At 48.6% G+C, this 19946-nt stretch overlaps 1 protein-coding gene across 2 annotated transcripts; it reads left to right on the plus strand.

Moving 5' to 3' along the window:
* The first annotated feature begins 1279 nt into the window (after positions 1 to 1279).
* Positions 1280 to 19889, plus strand: CASP8 (caspase 8). Of its 2 annotated transcripts, XM_024200390.3 has the most exons (9): positions 1280 to 1426; positions 4575 to 4957; positions 7178 to 7283; positions 9466 to 9604; positions 9704 to 9754; positions 13265 to 13332; positions 16043 to 16178; positions 17149 to 17650; positions 18500 to 19889. In XM_024200390.3, exons 2-9 carry the CDS (start codon positions 4653 to 4655, stop codon positions 18633 to 18635), a joined length of 1443 nt encoding a protein of 480 aa, XP_024056158.2. In that variant the 5' UTR covers positions 1280 to 1426; positions 4575 to 4652; the 3' UTR covers positions 18636 to 19889. The 2 variants fall into 2 exon arrangements, with proteins under 2 accessions (XP_024056158.2, XP_029766453.1); XM_029910593.1 differs by lacking the exon at positions 1280 to 1426 and having other exon boundaries at positions 4330 to 4957.
* The last annotated feature ends 57 nt before the right edge of the window (positions 19890 to 19946 follow it).

Raw genomic sequence — 19946 nt, forward strand, 5'->3', positions numbered from 1 at the left:
TTCATAGTCAATGACTAGGATCCCCTGGTGCTAGGTGCTGTACAATTACAGAACAAAAAGATTATCCCTGTCCCAAAGAGCTCAAAGTCTAATCTTTTTGGCAACACAGAAGGTTCTATAGTGATATGGGAAATGGGACACGAGGCATCAAATAAGGGGATGTTCCTTTAAGATATGGCACAGATGGTTTCATCAGTGAGGAGTAAGACTCTGATTCAGCAAAGCACTTAAGCCATGTGCTTAACTTTAAGTACTACTTAAAGCCATCCCTAGGACTAACTAAAGATTTTGATATTTGGCATGTGGTGTCTAATCCATTTTACTGCAGAAGAAGGACATTCATTAAAAGTTGACTATAAGCACTAGGTACAGCAGGGATTCTCAAACTGGGGGTTCCCCCCCCCAAGGAGGTCACAAGATTATTACATGGGGGGGGGGTCGCAAGCTGTCAGCCTCCACCCCAAACCCTGCTTTTCCTCCAACATTTATAATGGTGTTAAATATATTAAAAAGTATTTTTAATTTATGGGGGGGGGGGGTTGCACTCACAGGCTTGTTATGTCAAATGGGTCACCAGTACCAAAGTTTGAGAATCACTGGGATACCGCTTGCTGTAAACTGACTTGATATGAAACTCCATTTAAATTGTGTTACTCTATAAAGTTCTTCATTGCTGTTGATTTTCTTAAGGTGAAAAAACATACTTTGCTTCTTTATGGTGCATTAAGAAGGCCTGAAAACCTTGGGTGGGTTTGGGCATATCTGCGTTGTTGTTTGAAATTAGAAATTCAGATATTTTGTAACCCTGAAACGCCAGAAGATTGGCGGATTATTGGGTTTATAGCAGCTATTAAATTCAAATGCCTGAGAAACACTTGCGAGGTCTTTGTTAAAGATCCAGTACTTTTTTATTGAGGAGGGGAAGGAGGAAAAAATCACAATATACATTTGATCAGTGTTTAATTTGTAACGAAAGAGATGCTGGGGCTCACGCTATGAACTACCAAGCCGAGAGGTGACCGGCCAGGCCTAGAGATGCCAGGGCTCAGCCCTGGCACAAATTAAGCTCCGCACTTGAGACCTCCAGTGAGTCATCTCCCAGAAGCAGGAAGGAACTTTGCATTCCCCTACTTCCAAGGTTAACAAAACACCCAGCGCACCTGGCACCAAGGGGCAGGCAGGGTGTGCGGAGAAATGACCACGGCGCCTCCTGTCGGGCTGCACCCAGCACCAAGGCCAGAAGCTGGGGCCGCCACTCTCCCGCCCAGCCAGGGCTTCATGTGTGCCCGGGGCGCAGCCCGGGCATGTCTCTCCCTGCAGCTCAGCCCTGCCCCCGCTCCCCGCCTCTGAAAGGGTTGCGCCTGGCATCACAGCCAGCGCCGCGTCGCTTTGGATTAGCCCCCAGCGGCATGAGCCTGCGGGGCAGGTGAGGCGGGCAGCACTGATTGACGGGGGAGGGAGGTTTTTAGACAGCCGAGGGCGCCGTGGCGGCTTCTCCAGGCGGTCGCTGCCGGCGTGTGGCGGGGCAGGGGGCGGCCCGGGGCGGCCGGGCTGGTCGCTGCGCTGCGCTGGGGGAGGCGGCGCGGCTGCTCAGGCTGCCCGGGAAGGCAGGCGGTGGAGCCGGCTGGAGCGGCGGGCGCCGCTCCGGCTGCCAAAGGCCGGGCTGGCGGGCGCGCCCCGGGAGAGGCTGCAGCGGGGCAGCGCCCCCTTGCTCGGGGGAGCGGGCGCGCTGCTTCCGGGCCGGGCCGGGCGGGAGCCGCTCCGGGGGCGGCCTCTGGCGTGAGGCGGGTTCTCGTTGTCCGGGTACCCGGCTGGAGGCTCTCAGCGCGGCCCAGTGCCCGGAGCCCTGGCCTGGGGGCGCAGGCTGGTGTCCCTGGCGCTGCTGCTGGCCTCTGGGGGAGCTGGAGCGAGGCCCTGTGTCGCCCTGGGCCTCAGTGTCCCCCGCTGTAAAATGGGGAGAATGGCTCATACTCGCCCTTGTGAAGTGCTTTAAAGGCGCCTGAGGAAGGGCCAGGGCGCGGTGCACGGGGAAGGACGCAGTTTGCACAGGGCTCCTGCTGTCAGGGGCGAGAGGCGCCGCTTTGACATTACCTCCAGCGGTGGCTTCGGGTTTCCTAGCCCTCCCCTGCCTTGTCCCCGAAGGGCTGGTGGCAGAAGTCAGCGAGTGAAATAGTGGGGAAAGCACAGACTTGCCAACTTTCCAACAGGCACAAAACTGAACACTTGCCCTGCCCTGAGGCCCCCCCTCACTTCAAACACCACCCCCCTGCTCGCCCTTCCCCACCCTCACTCGTTTTCACTCGCTGGGGCAGGGGGTTGGAGGGCAGGACGGGGTGAGGGCTCTGGCTGGGGGTGCGGGCTCTGGAGTGGGGCTGGGGATGCAGGAGGAGCTCTGAGCTGGGGCCAAGGGGTTCAGGGGGTGGGAGGGGGCTCAGGGCTGGGGCAGGGTTTGGGGTGTGGGAGGGGGTGCGGGGTCTGGGAGGAAATTAGGGTGCGGGAGGGGGCTCAGGGCTGGGGCAGGGGGTTGGGAGGGGGTGCAGGGTGTGGGAGGGAGTTAGAGTGCCGGAGGGGGCTCCGACTTGGGGTGGGGTGTTGGGGTACAGGAGAGGGTTCGGCCTGTGGGCTCTGGCTGGGTAGCGCTTATCTCAGGCAGCTCCCGGTCGGCAGCGCAGCTGGCCTAAGGCAGGTTCCCTCTGCCTGCCCTGGCTCTGCGCTGCTCCCGGGAGTGGCCAGCATGACTGGTACCTAGGCGGAGGCACAGCCAGGTGGCTCTGCGCAGTGCCTGCTGTGATGGATTGGATCACAGAAACCCCCCTGGGAACTGCCACCTGATGTGCCAAGACTACTTCTGCCCCTGTTTTCACTGCCAGCCTGAGACTCCAGCACCCTGTCTTGTTGAGCCAGACACACAAGTCTGCTCCAACTAGACCCAGGGTCTGAACCATGTGCCCCAAAGCTGCAGACTTAACTGAAAGCAACGTACAGAAGTGTTCCTGTTTTTAACGCTCAGATGACCAACTCCCAATGGGGTCTAAACCCCAAATAAATCCGTTTTACTCTGTATAAAGCTTATACAGGGTAAACTCATAAATTGTTCGCCCTCTATAACACTGATAGAGAGATATGCACAGCTGTTTGCCCCCCTACTGGACCCCGCTCCCCTCCGGCTTTGAGGGCAGAACCCAGGAGTCCAGAGCCCTAGTCTCTGTCTGCCCCCCACCCCCTCGAACAGCTAAAGCCCAGCTGGAAACCTAGGAATCCAGAGTCCTCGCTCCCAGCACTCCTCCCCTGAGCGTCAGACACGAGCCCCTTCCCGGAGCCCTGGAGTCCCAACTCCCACCCCGCTCCCCGCCCTATCCCCCGCACCTCCCCCAAGCCCCTGCCCTGATCCCTGCACCCCCCCCTCACATACACCCAGCCCTCTGCCCTGACCCCTGCACCCCGCTCACACACTCCCAGCCCTGACTCCAGCACCCCCACACATGCCCCCAGCCCTCTCCCCTGACTCCTGCACCCTCCTCAGACCCCCCCAGCCCCCTGCCCTGGCTCCTGCACCCCCACACATACCCAGCCCCCACACACCCCATGCCCTGACTCTTGCACCCCCCACATCCCCATCCCCACCCCCACCCTAAGCACCAAATGGGAGCTCCTGCACCACCACCCCACATTCCCACCTGCACCCCTCACACCAAATGGGAGCTGCCCAGGTAAGCACTCCGCACCCAAACCTTCTGCCCCAATCCTGAGCCCCCTCCTTCATTCTAGCTCCTGGCCAGACCCTACACCCCAACCCCCAGCCTGCTCCTTCACCCCCAGTCCCATGCTCAGTGCAGAGAGAGAGGAAGAGAATGGACTCAAACCAGGGAGAAGGTAGGTACCCACTCTATGTGGGCAGGGCCAGGACCCCAGACCGGCAGCAGGCTGAGTGGCAGCAGGCTGAGCCGCTCAGCCCACTACTGGTCTGGGGTCCCGGCCACCAGCCCCGCGCAGCCCACTGCTGACCCCGGTTCTGGCTGCTGGCCGGGGTCCTGGCCGCCGGTCCCACTCAGCCTGCTGCCGGCCTAGGTGAACGGAACCCCAGGCCGGCAGCAGACTGAGCGGGCCGGCGGCATAAGATCAGCATTTTAATTTAATTTTAAATGAAGCTTCTTAAACATTTTGAAAACCTCGGTTACTTTACATACGACAATAGTTTAGTTATATACTATAGACAGAGAGAGACCCTCTAAAAAACATTAACATGTATGACTGGCACGCGAAACCTTAAATTAGAGTGACTAAATGAAGACTCGGCACACCACTTCTGAAAGGTTGCCGACCCCTGGTGTAGGATATTAAGCCCTTATTGGGAATGAGGAGCCATTTTCTCCAGCATCCCAAGTACTGGCCATTGCCAAATGCAGGTACTCGACTAAGGTAGATGACCGAGTGGTATGCAATCCTAATGCTAGAATTGATAAAGGCATGGCAGCTCCAAGGGACGAATAAAAAAATAAATAGGTACAAAGTTTATGAGACTATTTGCAAATTGCTGCCATACTAGATACATGCAGCGGTTTTCTTATTCACAGTCTAAACAGAGGCCACTTGGGACCCTTCTTTCCTTTTATCTACGACTGAAATAACCTTTTGTCAGGTGTCCGAGGAAGATGGACTTCCACAAGCTCCTCTACACCATCAGTGAGGCTCTGGCCACAGAAGACCTGGTGGCTCTGAAGTTTCTAAGCCTGGAACACATCCCACTGCGGAAGCAGGAAGGCATCCGTGATCCTGAGGCCTTATTCCTAGCACTCGAGGAAAAGGGCATGATGGAGGAAGACAATCTGTCCTTCTTAAAGGAGCTGCTGTTCAGGATAAACCGCATAGACATCCTAACTGATAAACTGAGCTCCAGCAGAGAGGAGATGGAGAGGGAGCTTCAAATTCCAGGGAGGGCAAAGGTATCTCAGTTCAGGTGGGTAGCTCTGTATCATATTGGTGGGGGATCTAATGCCTCATGAAAAATTAAGTATAAATTATGTTAATGATTTGCATGTGATTTGTACCTGTGGTTTGTCCATAAGTGCTCTCTGAGGGCCTCAGCCTCTTCCCAGCGAAATCAATGGAAGTTTTGCCATTGACGTTAATGGGAGCCACATTAAGTCTGCAAAACAGTTATGCAGTCCTTTGCATGATGTGTATAAATAAATTGCTACCTTGATGTGCATGTTAATGTACAGTAAATGTGAATCTGACACTGATGCACCTTAAACAACTTGCAAATAATAAATGACAGAGTAAATTGCGCATTCCTTTAAATAGTAGATTGGAAACAGTAATTCATCCCAGGAGAGGGGTCAGATTCTCAGACCCATTAAGTCTGCATTTGCATTGTTCTAGCAGGGCAAAGCAGCTTTACATGTGGCATAAGTGACCATCTGAGGCTTCTCCTAGAATGGGGGGAAATCCCTGGATGGTATGAGCTCGACTTGTGTGCCCTTGTGTCCAGATGCTAGAATGACTGGTGGTGACAGTCAGAATATAGAGCCGCCCTGAGGCTGTCTACTTTATATCAGGGGCCAGGCCGTCACAAATTGGCACTAGGACCAAGAGCTGCAAAAGCAGTAAAGGTCTTTGCACTATTGCCTTCTGAGCTGCTCCATGTTTTACTGAGGATCTGGCTGCAGCTGTTTATTTAAATTGGAGGATTACATAGTATTAGTGCTCAGACTAGAGAGCATCCTGTTTTCAGAAAACCAAACTCCTGGTCTGGATAAGTGACATTAAACACTTTAGGGCCCAGTTCTGTACGAAGCTTCAATTGGAGTTGTGGGTGTGTCTGGCCTGAGCCTGGAAATGAAAACCAGCATCTTCATTTCCTAATTAAACAAATTCCTCTTCGCAGCAGGCTGGAATCCAAGGAGAGTGCACTTGGCTGCTAGAAGTGGCTCTCCTTGCTGTGGAGCATGGGGAGTAACTGCTGTAAGGTGGGATTTACAAGGAAACGGAGGCAGGAGGCCTGTATTCATTGTCTGTCTAGTTAGGACAGTTCAGTACACCCCTGATTCTAGAGCTGGTTGGGTTAGATTAGCTGCTTGCTCCTGAGAGAAGGTGTCATGCGCAGAATGTACAGCAGCTGTCTGCCTCCCATACTGATATTAGCCTGCCTTTCAGACTACCTTTTCAGACAGTGAAAAGCACCATTCCCTAAGGGCTCCCACGTGACATCTGCCCAGCTCTGGTTTTGAGTTTGCCATCCATCCTTATTGCTCATTGACTGAGTGGAGACTCGACTGTACAGTAGTCCCTGGCTGTGGTCTGAGATAACATGCACACAATGCAAATCCATCCTTCCTTCCATTCCCTTCCCTCTCACCAATGCGTGTGCTTCTGTCCTGAGAGTTCAGTAAAGGAGGATCCCTTCTCCACCAGCATCTGCCTTTAAAGTTGCCTGTCAGTAGTTCAGTGGCATCCTGTAAAGCTGTGTAACGGTCCCAGATGTTTAAAGATGCATGCTTGCTTTTGGTGCATCTGCAAGTTACATTGCCTCCGCAGTGCTGCAGGACAAACTTTGGATTTCATTCTATGAATTTGATTAAAATACACACATACACACACACCTCACATGCAAATGGTCCCAGTTTGAGGTTTTTCAGCTCTACTGAGGGTCTCGACGCTGGCTGTAAGATAGATCTGGAACAAAGCATCTCTGTGGGCATTCACCTGCCAGTATAAATATGACTGCAGTGTAAACTGATCTGATATGTCTCAGTGTATTTATCATAGACTATAGCAGGTTAGGAACTTGGGAAGTTACTGGTAACTGATGAAAACTGAGAAAAAGCATTGACTAATAACTGAACTGTAAAATCCATCAGTCCATATTGGGTTTGGGTTGGGCAGCTCAGCTTAGTTTTTAAAAACTAACTCATTTTGGCTGCATAAAAAGAACCATGTTTGAATTCCAGGGTGTCCTGGGACCAAGTGAGGTTAAAAAAATCAATTTCCTTTGTGTTAACATTTGTGTGTGTGGAAAAAAATACATTTTGTGTGTGTGTGTATATCATACAGTTTTCACATTTTGTGCCATGTATGCTTCTAGTGAGCTCTCAGTAGCTTGCCAGCACAATATTAAATAAAGCTACGATACCAACTGGCTCATACTGAGCGAAGCAACTCCCTGTTTTCCCACCAGGTACCTGCTCTTCCAGCTCTCAGAAAACATAACAACAGATGAATTGAAATCTTTGAAGTTTCTTCTGATCAAAGAGCTTCCGAAGTGCAAGCTGGACAATGAGATGGTAAGAATTGTTTCATTGCTTTGAGCAGATCTAGAAGTTGTTTAGGGTGTAGTGGGAGAACAGGGCTTCTTTGGGAATGGCCACCCTATGTTTCCACATCTTAACACCGCTTCCCTTCCCCCCACCTCCAGTCAGGAATATTTCTGGCTAGGGACTAGATGACTTATATGCTTCATTATTATTAATCATGTTTATTACTGTAGTGTCCAGACTGCGGCCCTATTGTGCTAGATAGTGTATAAACAAAGTAAGCAGTAGACAGTTCCCTGCCCTGAAGTTCTTATAATCTAAATAGACAAGATAGAGACAGTAGAGGGGAAGGGGTAGAACACACAAGCAGAGTGCTTTTGTCACCGGATCCCGTTAAGTGGCTGTCATCCTTCTCAGACACTTAACCAGTTAATCAAAAGAAATGGCTCTTATCAATAAGGATTATCAGTCAGTAAAATAATACTTAGTGCTTTTCTTCCATTGACCTCAAAGTGCTGTACGAATGTGGGTGAGTACTATATCCCCGTTTTATAGATGAGGAAATGGAGGCACAGAGATTAAGTGATTTATTCAGATCAGGTGCAGTGAGTCAGTGGAAGAGCCAGGAATGATTCCCACATCGCCCTGCTCCCAGCCTAGTGCCCTAACTATTGAAGCACGCTACCTCTAAGGCTGCGAGTTTGTCATGGAGGTCACGGATTCTGTGACTTTCCGTGACCTCCGTGACTTCTGCAGTGGCCAGTGCGGCTGGCCCGGGGGTCACCTAAGCAGCTCAGGTAGCCCTTGGGCCAGTCGCACCAGCCGCTGCTGGGGCAGTCTCGGGCCATAGTACCCTCCTCCCCCAGCAGAAGTTTGGAAATGGGCGTGGGAGGGGGCAGGGGTCTGGGAGGGGGCGAGGGCTCTGGGTGGTGCTTACCTCGGGGGCTCCCCGGAAGCAGTGACATTCCCCTCCCTCAGCTCCTAAGCAGAGGTGTGGCCAGGCAGCTGTGCACTGCCTCCGCCTGCAGGCACTGTTCCCAGCCAGTGGCAGCTCCAGAGCCAGCGCTTGAGTCAGAGGCAGCGCGCAGAGCTGCCTGGCCATGCCTCCGCCTAGGAGCTGAGGGAGGGGGATGTTGCTGCTTCCGGGGAGGTGCAGAGCGAGGTAGGGAGCCTGCTGGCCCCACCAATCTCTGCCCGCTCCCCACTCCCTCCCAGTACCAGCGGGGGTCCTGGGCTGCCCCCCACCTCGCCAGCACCAGCAGGGTCCCGGGCTGTCCCCGCCAGCACCTGTGGTGCCTCCTGGCCTGCCCCCCCTCCCCCCCACAGCACCTGCAACACCCCTGGCCTCCCCCCACCCCTCTCCCCCCCGAGCACCTCAGCACCCCTGGGCTGCCTCCCCCCCAATTTAGTTAGGGGTATATCGTACAAGTCATGGACAGGTTGTGGGCCATTAATTTTTGTTTACTGCCCGTGACCTGCCCCTGACTTTTATTAAAAATACCCATGACTAAAACGTAGCCTTAACTAACTTGCATAATTCAGACTTCCTTGGTCCAGGCCATTGTGGGAGATTTACTGAAACCAATGAAAACAGCAGCTAGGAAGCATGCAGGCATGGTTGCCCCACTCTATTCCTCTGCCCTCCCAATCCACAACACCCCAAGTGGACTGAACACTTCATTTTCTCTCATTACAAAGAAAAATACACAAAAGTCACGTCAAATCTGGGATGGAGATGGGGGCTCTGCTCTGCTGGAGGAATCATCTTTCGATGTGAGATGGAACTGAGGTCTTGGTTGCTTCTGCTTAGTCAGATGAATGCTCAGGCATGATCAGATTCCTATGGGCCCTGTTGTTCTGCCTGCCTATGTTCCACTGCACTTTTTGCTGTTGAGACCCCTTTGCCTGTTTTCCCTCCAGAGACAGCTGCTCTTGAGGGGTAGTCGAAGTGATTCCAATACGTAGTTAAGCAATCGTTAGTTAGTGCCCCATGGGAATCCTTTAAATGAAAAGCGCAGTATAAATATGAGATCACCACTGTGGGCCCCATCCTACCCGGGTCTGAGTAGCCTCCATTCACAGTGGTGTGGTGTGGAGGATGATCAGTGCCTCTGAGGATATGGCTCCACAAGAAGAGGCACCTCTAGACTGGAGAATGTGGAGGGAAAGTAAATTCTATCTCTAACAGGAAATTGTCTTTCTAATTGCCCAGACACTGATCGATGTTTTCATTGAGATGGAGAAGAAGGGACTAGTGGCAGAAGAAAATCTAGAAACCCTCAAGATTATTTGTGAGAAAATTGACAAAAGCCTTCTGAAGAAAATTGAAGAGTATGAATTAGACCGAAATGGTAAAAATGGCCTCTTTCACATCAGTTACTTTTGAATTGACAGATCAGTTTAATATGCTAAGCATCTATAGCTAAACAATGAATTTCTTTCGTATGCAGTGGAAATGTACATCACGAAAGGACATGGAGGCCAAACAGAAGTCTCTGAAGGTAACTGACAGATTAGCTTCCAAGGAGATGCCATTTAGAACTTTCTTAATGAATTTTCACCTTTTCCCCCCACATCTGTCACATTCTTTTTAATTCACCTACCTGTCTTGTCCCACCTCTAAATATAGTTACAAAGTGAGCTCTATTTATTTGATCATGTCTAACCAAACCCACTGTTTTAAAGCCCCTTATTTTTTTTTTATTTTTCATAGTTACTCTAGTTAGAATTGCTAACATAGTTCCTATTTTTAAGAAGGGGGAAAAAAGTGATCCGAGTAACTATAGGCCTGTTAGTTTGACATCTGTAGTATGCAAGGTCTTGGAAAAAATTTTGAAGGAGGAAGTAGTTAAGGACATTGAGGTCAACGGTAATTGGGACAAAATACAACATGGTTTTACAAAAGGTAGATCGTGCCAAACCAACCTGATCTCCTTCTTTGAGAAGGTAACAGATTTTTTAGACAAAGGAAATGCAGTGGATCTAATTTACCTCTATTTCAGTAAGGCATTTGATACGGTTCCACATGGGGAATTATTAGCTAAATTGGAAAAGATGGGGATCAATATGAAAATTGAAAGGTGGATAAGGAATTGGTTAAAGGGGAGACTACAACAGGTCATACTGAAAGGTGAACTGTCAGGCTGGAAGGAGGTTACTAGTGGAGTTCCTCAGGGATCGGTTTTGGGACCAATCTTATTTAATCTTTTTATTACTGACCTTGGCACAAAAAGTGGGAATGTGCTAATAAAGTTTGCGTATGACACAAAGCTGGGAGGTATTGCTAATACAGAGAAGGACCGGGATATCATACAGGAAGATCTGGATGACCTTGTAAACTGGAGTAATAGTAATAGGATGAAATTTAATAGTGAAAAGTGCAAGGTCATGCATTTAGGGATTAATAACAAGAATTTTGGTTATAAATTGGGGACACATCAGTTGGAAGTAACAGAGGAGAAGGACCTCGGAGTATTGGTTGATCACAGGATGACTATGAGCCGCCAATGTGATATGGCCGTGAAAAAAGCTAATGCGGTCTTGGGATGCATCAGGCGAGGTATTTCCAGTAAAGATAAGGAGGTGTTAGTACCGTTATACAAGGCACTGGTGAGACCTCCTCTGGAATATTGTGCGCAGTTCTGGTCTCCCATGTTTAAGAAGGATGAATTCAAACTGGAACAGGTACAGAGAAGGGCTACTAGGATGATCCGAGGAATGGAAAACCTGTCTTATGAAAGGGGACTCAAAGAGCTTGGCTTGTTTAGCCTAACCAAAAGAAGGCGGAGGGGAGATATGATTGCTCTTTATAAATATATCTGAGGGATAAATATCAGGGAGGGAGGGGAATTATTCAAGCTTAGTACCAATGTGGACACAAGAACAAATGGATATAAACTGGACATTAGGAAGTTTAGACTTGAAATTAGACGAAGGTTTCTAACCATTAGAGGAGTGAAGTTCTGGAACAGCCTTCCAAGGGGAGTAGTGGGGGCAAAAGACATATCTGGCTTGAAGACTAAGCTTGATAAGTTTATGGAGGGGATGGTATGATGGGATAGCCTAATTTTGGCAATGAATTGATCTTTGATTATTAGCAGGTAAATATGCCCAATGGCCTGTGATGGGATGTTAGATGGGGTGGGATCTGAGTTACTACAGAGAATTCTTTCCTGGGTGTCTGGCTGGTGAGTCTTGCCCACATGCTCAGGGTTTAACTGATCTCCATATTTGGGATCGGGAAGGAATTTTCCTCCAGGGCAGATTGGCAGAGGCCCTGGAGGTTTTTCGCCTTCCTCTGGGGCACGGGTCACTTGCTGGAGGATTCTCTGCACCTTGAGGTCTTTAAACCACTATTTGAGGACTTCAGTAACTCAGGCATAGGTTAGGGATTTGTTACAGGAGTGGGTGGGTGAGATTCTGTGGCCTGCGTTGTGCAGGAGGTCAGACTAGATGATCATAATGGTCCCTTCTGACCTTAAAGTCTATGAGATTTTCTTTTAAAAATGCTCTTTATTGCAATGAATATGCAAGGAGTATCAGAGATGCCTGCTGTCTCTAGCAGGTATTTTATTTTATACGCAGGCTCCAGTCCTGCCTCAGGCTCCATGAACACAGATCCATGCGCTGTCTCATTGACTTTACTGAGATGCTGCACAGAAACTGATGCAGGCTCTGGGCCCCAAGGAGTGCAAGGAAAAAATGATCTATTTAATATCTAGTTAAGGACTCTTAGGCTTGGTCTACACTTACCCCCCAAGTCGAAGTAAGGTACGCAAATTCAGCTACGTGAATAACGTAGCTGAATTCGACATACCTTACTTCGAACTTACCGCGGTTCAGACGCGGTCCACACGCGGCAGGCAGGCTCCCCGTCGACTCCGCGGTACTCCTCTCGTTGAGCTGGAGTACCGCAGTCGACAGGGATCACTTCCTGGTTCGATTTATCGCGTCCAGACCAGACGCGATAAATCGAACTCGGAACTTCGATCCCCAGCCACCGAACTAGCGCGGCAGTGTAGACCAGCCCTTAAGAAATCTTTGCCTCCCCAGCAGACTATGTGGCCTAGTGGATAGAGTACTGTATTGGGACTCGGGTGATCTCCGTTCTAATACCAGCTCTGTCTGTGGCCTGCTGGGTGACCTTGGGCAGCTCTGTAAAGTGGGGGATAATGATAACGATCTCCTTTTAAAAGTATTTTGTGATCTATAACTGAAGACCACTAGCTGCCAGGGAGGTGGTATTATTTTTCACTCTATACATTTTTTGGTGGTGGCACACTGAAACTTCCAAAATCCATTCCTGGAAGCAGGGAGATTTCATAGAGTTAATCTGGTGTTAGCCAGAAAGGGAGTGGGTGCTATGGATCCAGTAGTCCGGGTCCGTGCAGAAAGTCCCTTGATTTTAAAGCTACTCACTTACCATGTAATGCTTTCACCATTATGTACCAAAATAGGAAAGGACAAGGGAGCCATTCTTGAGGCATAGAAAATTCATTGAAAATTCATGCTTTACCTGTACTTTGGCTTTTGTCAGTACAGTAGATAGGGAGTTGAAATTCCTATTGGATAAATAGCTTTACCAGTTCAGTATTTGGCTTGTCAGCACAGTTGTGAGAGTAGATGAAAAACCCATGAGATAAATAGCTATTATCCTAGCAGTGAACCTTGATACACAAGAAGCAAAGTCTTAGGGGCCTGCTCCTGCTCCCAGTGAATTCATTGAGCAGTTTTGTAATTTTTTTTCCCAGTTGGCACAGGATCAATTCCTGTGTCATTTTACTCCAGTTCATCTACTTTGAAACAAAAACTTTTTGCAACCAACCCCTCCGCACACCTTACTGAAGTCAGAGGGTAGCACTTACTCATTGTACTTGCATTGCTGCGAACAGGAATTACACAGTGTCTCAAGAGCAGACTAGTGGACCTTTTAAAGTAACAATTTCCCAGATGATAAAATTTTAGGCTTTACCTAGTTCTATGCCTGACTGTCTCTTTCTGGATTATTTTAGTCCAGGACAGCCTTTGGCCTTCTCAGACTGCATCGGATTCTCCAGGCATCCAAGAAGAAACCCAGCAGGTAAATCAGGATTAAAGTTACTTTAGGGGATCTGGCTGTATATGGGATAGTGTTGTGTTGGGCAGATGGTAGGAAGGGAGAGTATCAAGCAGCAGACAGATCTGTCTATGAAAACAAAACCCTACAAGCTTGTGGCAACAGATGGTAGCCTTTCAATGATTGGCATGAGCTGGAAATGTTGATGCTAGTTTTTTTGTCTGTGCAGAGAGGCGGTCTGTGAGGCGGAAACAGGTCACTTATGGGATATTTGTTCTTCTGAAGCTGTGTCAGTTGGGGCACAGGCAGAATGGGGCACAGTTATTAAGCTTCAGCAAATCTGTTATTTGAAAGTCTTTTGTTTCACAAGGTAGCTGGAAGGGGCCCATTTCTTGAACAGAGGAAGGGCAGAGTGAGTTAACACTGATAAGCAGTGCCAGAGAGTGGAGTGGCTCTGTGTTAGGGTTGGATGGTTGGGTTTTTCTTTTAAACAAAGATGAAAATTTTGATCTGCAGACAGAGATGGCAGCTCTATAAGGCCCTGTTTCTCTAGACACCATACAGGAGTTGCTGTTGCACTGGTGTCTCTCCTCATTTGTTACTCAGGGCTCACCTTACCTGTGGAGGTGGTGCATTGTTGCTGGAGGCTCCAGGACTGGTCTCCGTCCTTCAGCTCAGGGCACCAGTCTCAGGTGGAACATGGTGGTGGATCAGTTTCTCCTGTCAATTTTATTTTAAAAATTTGTTTTTATTCATTTTTGTGCAGTTGAGACTTCTAATCTTCCTCCTCCTCTGCCCTTGGATCTAGTGAAAAGCAGCATGGTGGTTTCAGCCACCTTGCCTCCCTCCTGGAGTCCTCTGCCCCTGCTCTGGAAGGGCAAAGCTATCCTGTAAACACCCAGTTTTAAATCTAAGCAGTGGTCCTCTCTCTGAAAAAGCATTTGCAGGCTCTACAGCAAGGGAGGTATGCCCTGCCTGGTCCCAGCCCTCTGATCCTTGTGCTGCTAGGGCCCAGGCCTCTCCCTGCCCTCAGGAGCCACAACTCCAATGCAGAAACATTCAGTGAGGCTTCTGAGGGAGAGTATAAGGACAAGGAGGAAGCTATCGGGCCAGTGCCGGGGGTAATCCCTGCAACAGAGCTGAGCTGGAAGGGGAAAAAAAACCCAGAGAGGATCCGGTCCCTGCCAGGTGCGTGGGGGCTCCTACACTGCTCCCCTTCCTCCGGCTGTGTGTCGGGGGATTCTCACGATTAAGGTTAAGATTCTGTCATGGGCATTTTTAGTAAAAGTCAGGGACAAGTTGCAGGCAATAAAAAATTCACAGAAGCCCACGACCTGTCCCTAATGCTTACCAAAAATACCCTGCGGGGGTGGGGAGGCAAAGAGCGCTGCTGGGGCTTGTAGCGGGGTAGCCAAAGCTGGAGGGTGGCACCTCAGCCTAGCCCTGGAGCCTCCAGCAATACCACTGGATCACCCCCAAATGCCACAGGCAGGGGCATGAGCTATGAGTAATGAATAAGGAGAGAAGCTGCTAACAGAGAAAAAATTCAGGTAAAAATGTTCTCCTTTGGCTGTAAACCCTGCAGTTTCGCTTCTGGACAGCAGAGGGTACTAACACTCCCTTCTGCTCTTAGCCTAATAGCCCTGTCTCTGCCTGTCCCCCTGCTGTGGGTCCCTGGTGGAGGCAGGAAGGCTTTGGAGTACTGCGGGAAAAGGAGAGCATAGGTGTGAGAGTGAAGATGACCAGACAGGGCCCTGTGAGGGGAGCAGAGGGGGCCACAGGAAGGGGTTGGGCTGGATGTAGAACAGGGGTCGGGGTGCAGAGGGTGAACCCTGACAGGAGGTGGCCATGGATGAGGAGAGTGAGAAGGTGCTGGAGGCAGAATTAAGGCAGAGGGAGATGTGATGCAGTAGAGTGGGGAAGGGCCTGGATGCTGGAGCAGAAGGGAGCTGTGTGATGGGGGAAAGAGTCAGGGGCAGGCAGGATATGATTGAGGAGAAGGACTATCGGGGGTGGCTCCAATGGGGGAAGATACTAGGGGAGGGTGGGAAGCGATCCAAGGGTGAGATCTCACAGGAGGTGGGGGGAGAATGGGGAGGGCAGGAGAGTGGGAGCGACGAGCAGGGTGGGGGAGAGATTTATAGGGTAGAAAAAATTTAATGTAAAGTGGAGAAGAGCAGAGGCAGGGGAAGGAAATGGGCCGGTACAAGCAAAAGCAATCAGACTGAAAACCAAGGGAGACAATGGGCAGGATGAATAATGGGTGTGAAGTGAGCAGTGAGGGAATGTTTGGAGGGGTAGCTGAGGGGGATGGTGGGGCCTGTACATCAGACAGCGGGGAAGGAGCGCTTTGTGTGAGGATAAGGATAGGTGAGCTGGAGCAAGAATGTGAGGAGAGAAGAAGGTGGTTGAGGTAGGCGGAAGGGAGACCCCCCGCAATGCCCCTAAGTTATGTCACTTGCAGCCATGGTGACTAAGTAGCTGATGGAGCATCCCGGCCTCAGCACACCCCCTACACCAAGGAGGGAAGCAGGTGGCACAGAGCCTGCAATGAAGAGACATTGGTGTAGGGAGAATCGTTGGCTGCCCCATTAGTGCAGCTCTCCAGCTGCTGTGCACTGGAACTGGGCATTAGGCTGAACCCATTGAACATGCAGCAGGAGTATATGAAATGTGAATGACTGGTTGCCGCAGCTCAGGTTGTGGGTGGTTGTTCATCTGTTTTCCCGAACAGCCTGACTTGTACAAAATGAGCAGCCGGCCCCGTGGAATCTGCCTGATCCTGAACAATCATGACTTTACAAAAGCAAGATCAGAGGTGCCTAAACTTCAAAACATAAAAGACCGGAACGGAACAGACGCCGATGCAGGTACAGCAAGGACTAGAAAAATTCAGGCGCAGTTTGCATATCTGTGAACTCCAGGGAAATTGGAGTAATCTGAGAAAGGGGAAGAGGTCTGGCCTATTGTATGAAATGTACTTAACTAGTTATCACGGCGTTCACTGTCAAACTGAGATGGGATATATCAGGTGGGGTTCCACAGTGGTCTGTCCTGGATCCAGTTCTATTTAATATTTTCATTAACAACTTGGATGATGGAGTAGAGAGTACTCTTGTAAAATCTGTGGCTGACACCAAGCTAGGAGGGGTTGCCAGCACTTTGGAGGACAGGATTAGAATTCACAATGATCTTGATACTGATTCCAAAACAATTCTTCATTGTAAGACAACATTCAATAATGACAAGTGCAGGTCTTTGCACTTATGAAGGCAAAATCCAATGCCTAAACACAAAATGGGGAATAATTGGCTAGGCAGCCGTATTATAGAAGGGGATCTGGGGATTATACTGCATCACAAATTTAATGAGTCAACAATGTGATGCTATTGGGAAAAAAAGCAAATGTCATTCTAGGATGTATTAACAGGAAGGTTGTAGATAAGACATAGGAGGTGATTGTTCTGCTCTAGTCGGCACTGGTGAGGTTTCAGCTGGAGCACTGTATCCAATTCTGGGCACCACATTTCAAGAAAGATGTCATTTGCAAATTTATAAAGTATGCTCTACTCTATCATGCAAGTTGTGAATGAAAATATTGACAATATCAGATCACTACTGTTCAGGCCCTTAGATCCCCTCTTTTCCTCTCTGATGCTCATTGCTGTGGTAGCGGAGATAAATTCCCACTCTGAAAACATAAGTGATGGGGGTATGGAATTAAATGTATATGGGTGGGGGAAAAAAAGCATGAACCTAATTCTCTTTAGTTACTGATTAATTTATTTAGTAAAAGTTACAAAATGTCTCCCCCCATTGCCCCTTCTGTTTACTCTCCAGCGGCTCTGAGAAAGGTCTTTACCAAACTTCACTTTGAGATAGCAGAACACAAAGACCTCACTGCAGAGCAAATCCGTCACACAGTGCACGTCTACAGGAACATGGACCATCGTGACCGGGACTGCTTTGTTTGCTGCATCCTCTCCCATGGTGATAAAGGCATCATATTTGGTACTGATGGGCAGGAAACATCTATCCAGGCACTAACCACTTCTTTCACTGGCATGAACTGCCCCTCACTTGCTGGAAAACCAAAAGTGTTCTTCATTCAGGCCTGCCAAGGTGACACATTCCAGAGAGGGGTACATATAGAAACAGATTCTACAGAGCTGGGTTCTTCTGTAGAGGCAGATGCAAGATTTCAACTGGAGTGCATTCCAGATGAGGCAGACTTCCTGCTTGGAATGGCCACTATGAAGGATTTTGTTTCCTACAGAAGCACAACCCAGGGCACTTGGTATATACAATCACTGTGCGAGCACTTGGAGAAGAGCTGTCCACGGTTAGTAAACTTATTTCTATCTTATCCATAAAAGCGTTAACACTGATTTGTATATGTACATACATTTTGTCACCTCTTCATTCTTAGCCTTACACCTTGTCTATACAAAATTTCACCTGTTGAACTTAAGCCGTGATTTAGTTAAATAGGTGCAAATACCTATGCAGATACCCTTACCTATGTCAGTTTTTAAACTGACAAGTTAAACCAGTGCTAGCTTCTTGTGTAGACAAGGCTTTATACACGTGGTGCAATTAGTGGGGTGGTTGGGTGTTGTCTGCACACATCTGCCTCACCTGGAGTGATTGTAGGGAGAGTACCCTACAACCCTCATTGATACAAGTGTTGTGTAAATCTGAGGATGAAGCAGTGACACACATGTATAATATAAAATCCTATTACAACTGATCTGTAATTGCTGTCTCCTACATAAGTGAGTTGTACCTCAGTCAGGTATCTGTGGATATATGTATGGAGGCAGGGATGGGAGCATGTACCTACACACCCATGTATTTGTACACACAGAGACAGGTCTCTCTCTGTATAAAATAATAGAGAGAATCTCACGCACACACTGCTCCTACATACATGCAAAGAGAAATACCTAAATAGGGTCCAACTCACTTGTTTAGAAGACAGCAATTACAGAACAGCCACTGTAAGTTGTTCAGTGTAGCATAATAAAGTTAAATCCATTATTTGCTCATTCCACAGAGCAAGCACTGCTGGCTTTGATCAGGATATGGGATAATGTAGTAGCATCTTGAAGCAATCAAAAGGTGTTAGTGGACAGCAGGTTAGGTGAACCCCTTTGCTGTTGCTAATGCTGAGATTCTAATTTTTTGGCAGAGGAGAGGATATTCTCTCGATCCTGACAGCAGTGAACCGGGAGGTGAGCAGGAAGAATGACAGGCTGAACCAAGGGAAGCAGATGCCACAGCCCAGTTTCACACTCAGGAAAAAACTCATCTTCCCGGTCAACTGAACAGGGAACTGTAGTCACCCCAACTTGAAATCGGCTATGGAAAAGTCTGCAGTCAGTTCTGGACTTTCGTTTGCTACAAAATTAGAGCTTTCAGTATGTGCTCTCAGCTTGGGAACAAACATACCTTTTTTTTGAAATGTAGCTTTCCAGAGAGCAGGCTATTTCATTCGAAGTGTTCACTTTTTGTAGTCTGTCAGAACTGTGAGTACAACCAGGTTGCTGGATAGCTCAATGCTCTCACCAGTGCCTGTAGATCAGTGTTTCTCAGCGACCGGTCCGTGGACCGGCACCGGTCCCTGATATCTCCCTGACACAGTTTAGGAAGGGAGCAAGCCAGTCCCTGGTATCAAAAAGGTTGAGAAACACTGCTGTAGATGATAGCAGGTATTAATATAGAGGCACTTGGCCACTTTTTCAAATGATGTATTTTTCAGGGAGAACTATCTACCAAATTTGGAAAACAAGATATTGACTAACTTAGAATCAAGTTTAGGGTTGTGCACACATGTAATTAGTTTATGATCAGCTTGTACAAAAATAAAAGTAAGTTTCAGAAAATTTTATCTCCCTGAAAATAAGGATACACATTTTAGTCCAACAAGATAGATTTGGAATTTTTTTTTTTGAAAGTAGATGGCAAGGGCTTACACCAGAAGTGCGTTTTCAAAGCACTGTTGCTATTAACCTGCCTGACCATCATAGTAAGTTCTTTTCTTAATAAAGTGTCCATTATACTTATTCAGCTTCTGTTCTCAATAAATCTAACTCTCCAGTTCCACACACTGCTCTCCAGTATAGCCAGTCAGACAGTGACAGCAAGAGCCTCCATATTTCAGAGCATCTGCTTTTAGCAGCCTAAGAATTAAGTCAGTTGTGAAGGTGCAACCCTAGGGAAGCCTGAAGTGGTTGGGCAGCCCGGGGAAACTAATTTACTTACCTCACTGGTTTTCAAATCCTACTTCTAGTAACAGAGCACAGAAGAAAGCCAAATAGCCACAATCACCACACTCACTTCTTGCAACATCTCCCTTGGTAGATGGGACTCCAAGCACTGCTGGGCTTGTGAGCTTTGATGCTATTACAAGGTAAAGACGGGTTGCAAATGATATAAAATAAAGGTAAGCAACAGCAAAGTTAGTTGTCCATTCCATACAGCCTCAGCCAAGTGTAGGAAGGACTCTGACTAGAAGTCTGACTGCCTGGGAGGAGGAGCATCCCCATTTATAGTAGCAAATAACTATTGTAGTAATGATTAGTGAGAGGGATAAAAACCTCTGAGCACCCATTCATCTACACCACACCAGCCTGGCC

The sequence above is a fragment of the Terrapene carolina genome, unplaced genomic scaffold (assembly GCF_002925995.2).
Source record: "Terrapene carolina triunguis isolate 2854851 unplaced genomic scaffold, T_m_triunguis-2.0 Scaffold62, whole genome shotgun sequence".
NCBI lineage: Eukaryota > Metazoa > Chordata > Testudines > Emydidae > Terrapene > Terrapene triunguis.

Bases quoted from the DNA above. Each gene is read 5' to 3' on its own strand.
- CASP8 (XM_024200390.3), top strand. From the start codon at position 4,653: ATGGACTTCCACAAGCTCCTCTACACCATCAGTGAGGCTCTGGCCACA. The intron at 9,755-13,264 runs GTAACTGACAGA...GGATTATTTTAG, and splicing joins CCAAACAGAAGTCTCTGAAG to TCCAGGACAGCCTTTGGCCT. The intron at 13,333-16,042 runs GTAAATCAGGAT...TTTCCCGAACAG, and splicing joins TCCAAGAAGAAACCCAGCAG to CCTGACTTGTACAAAATGAG.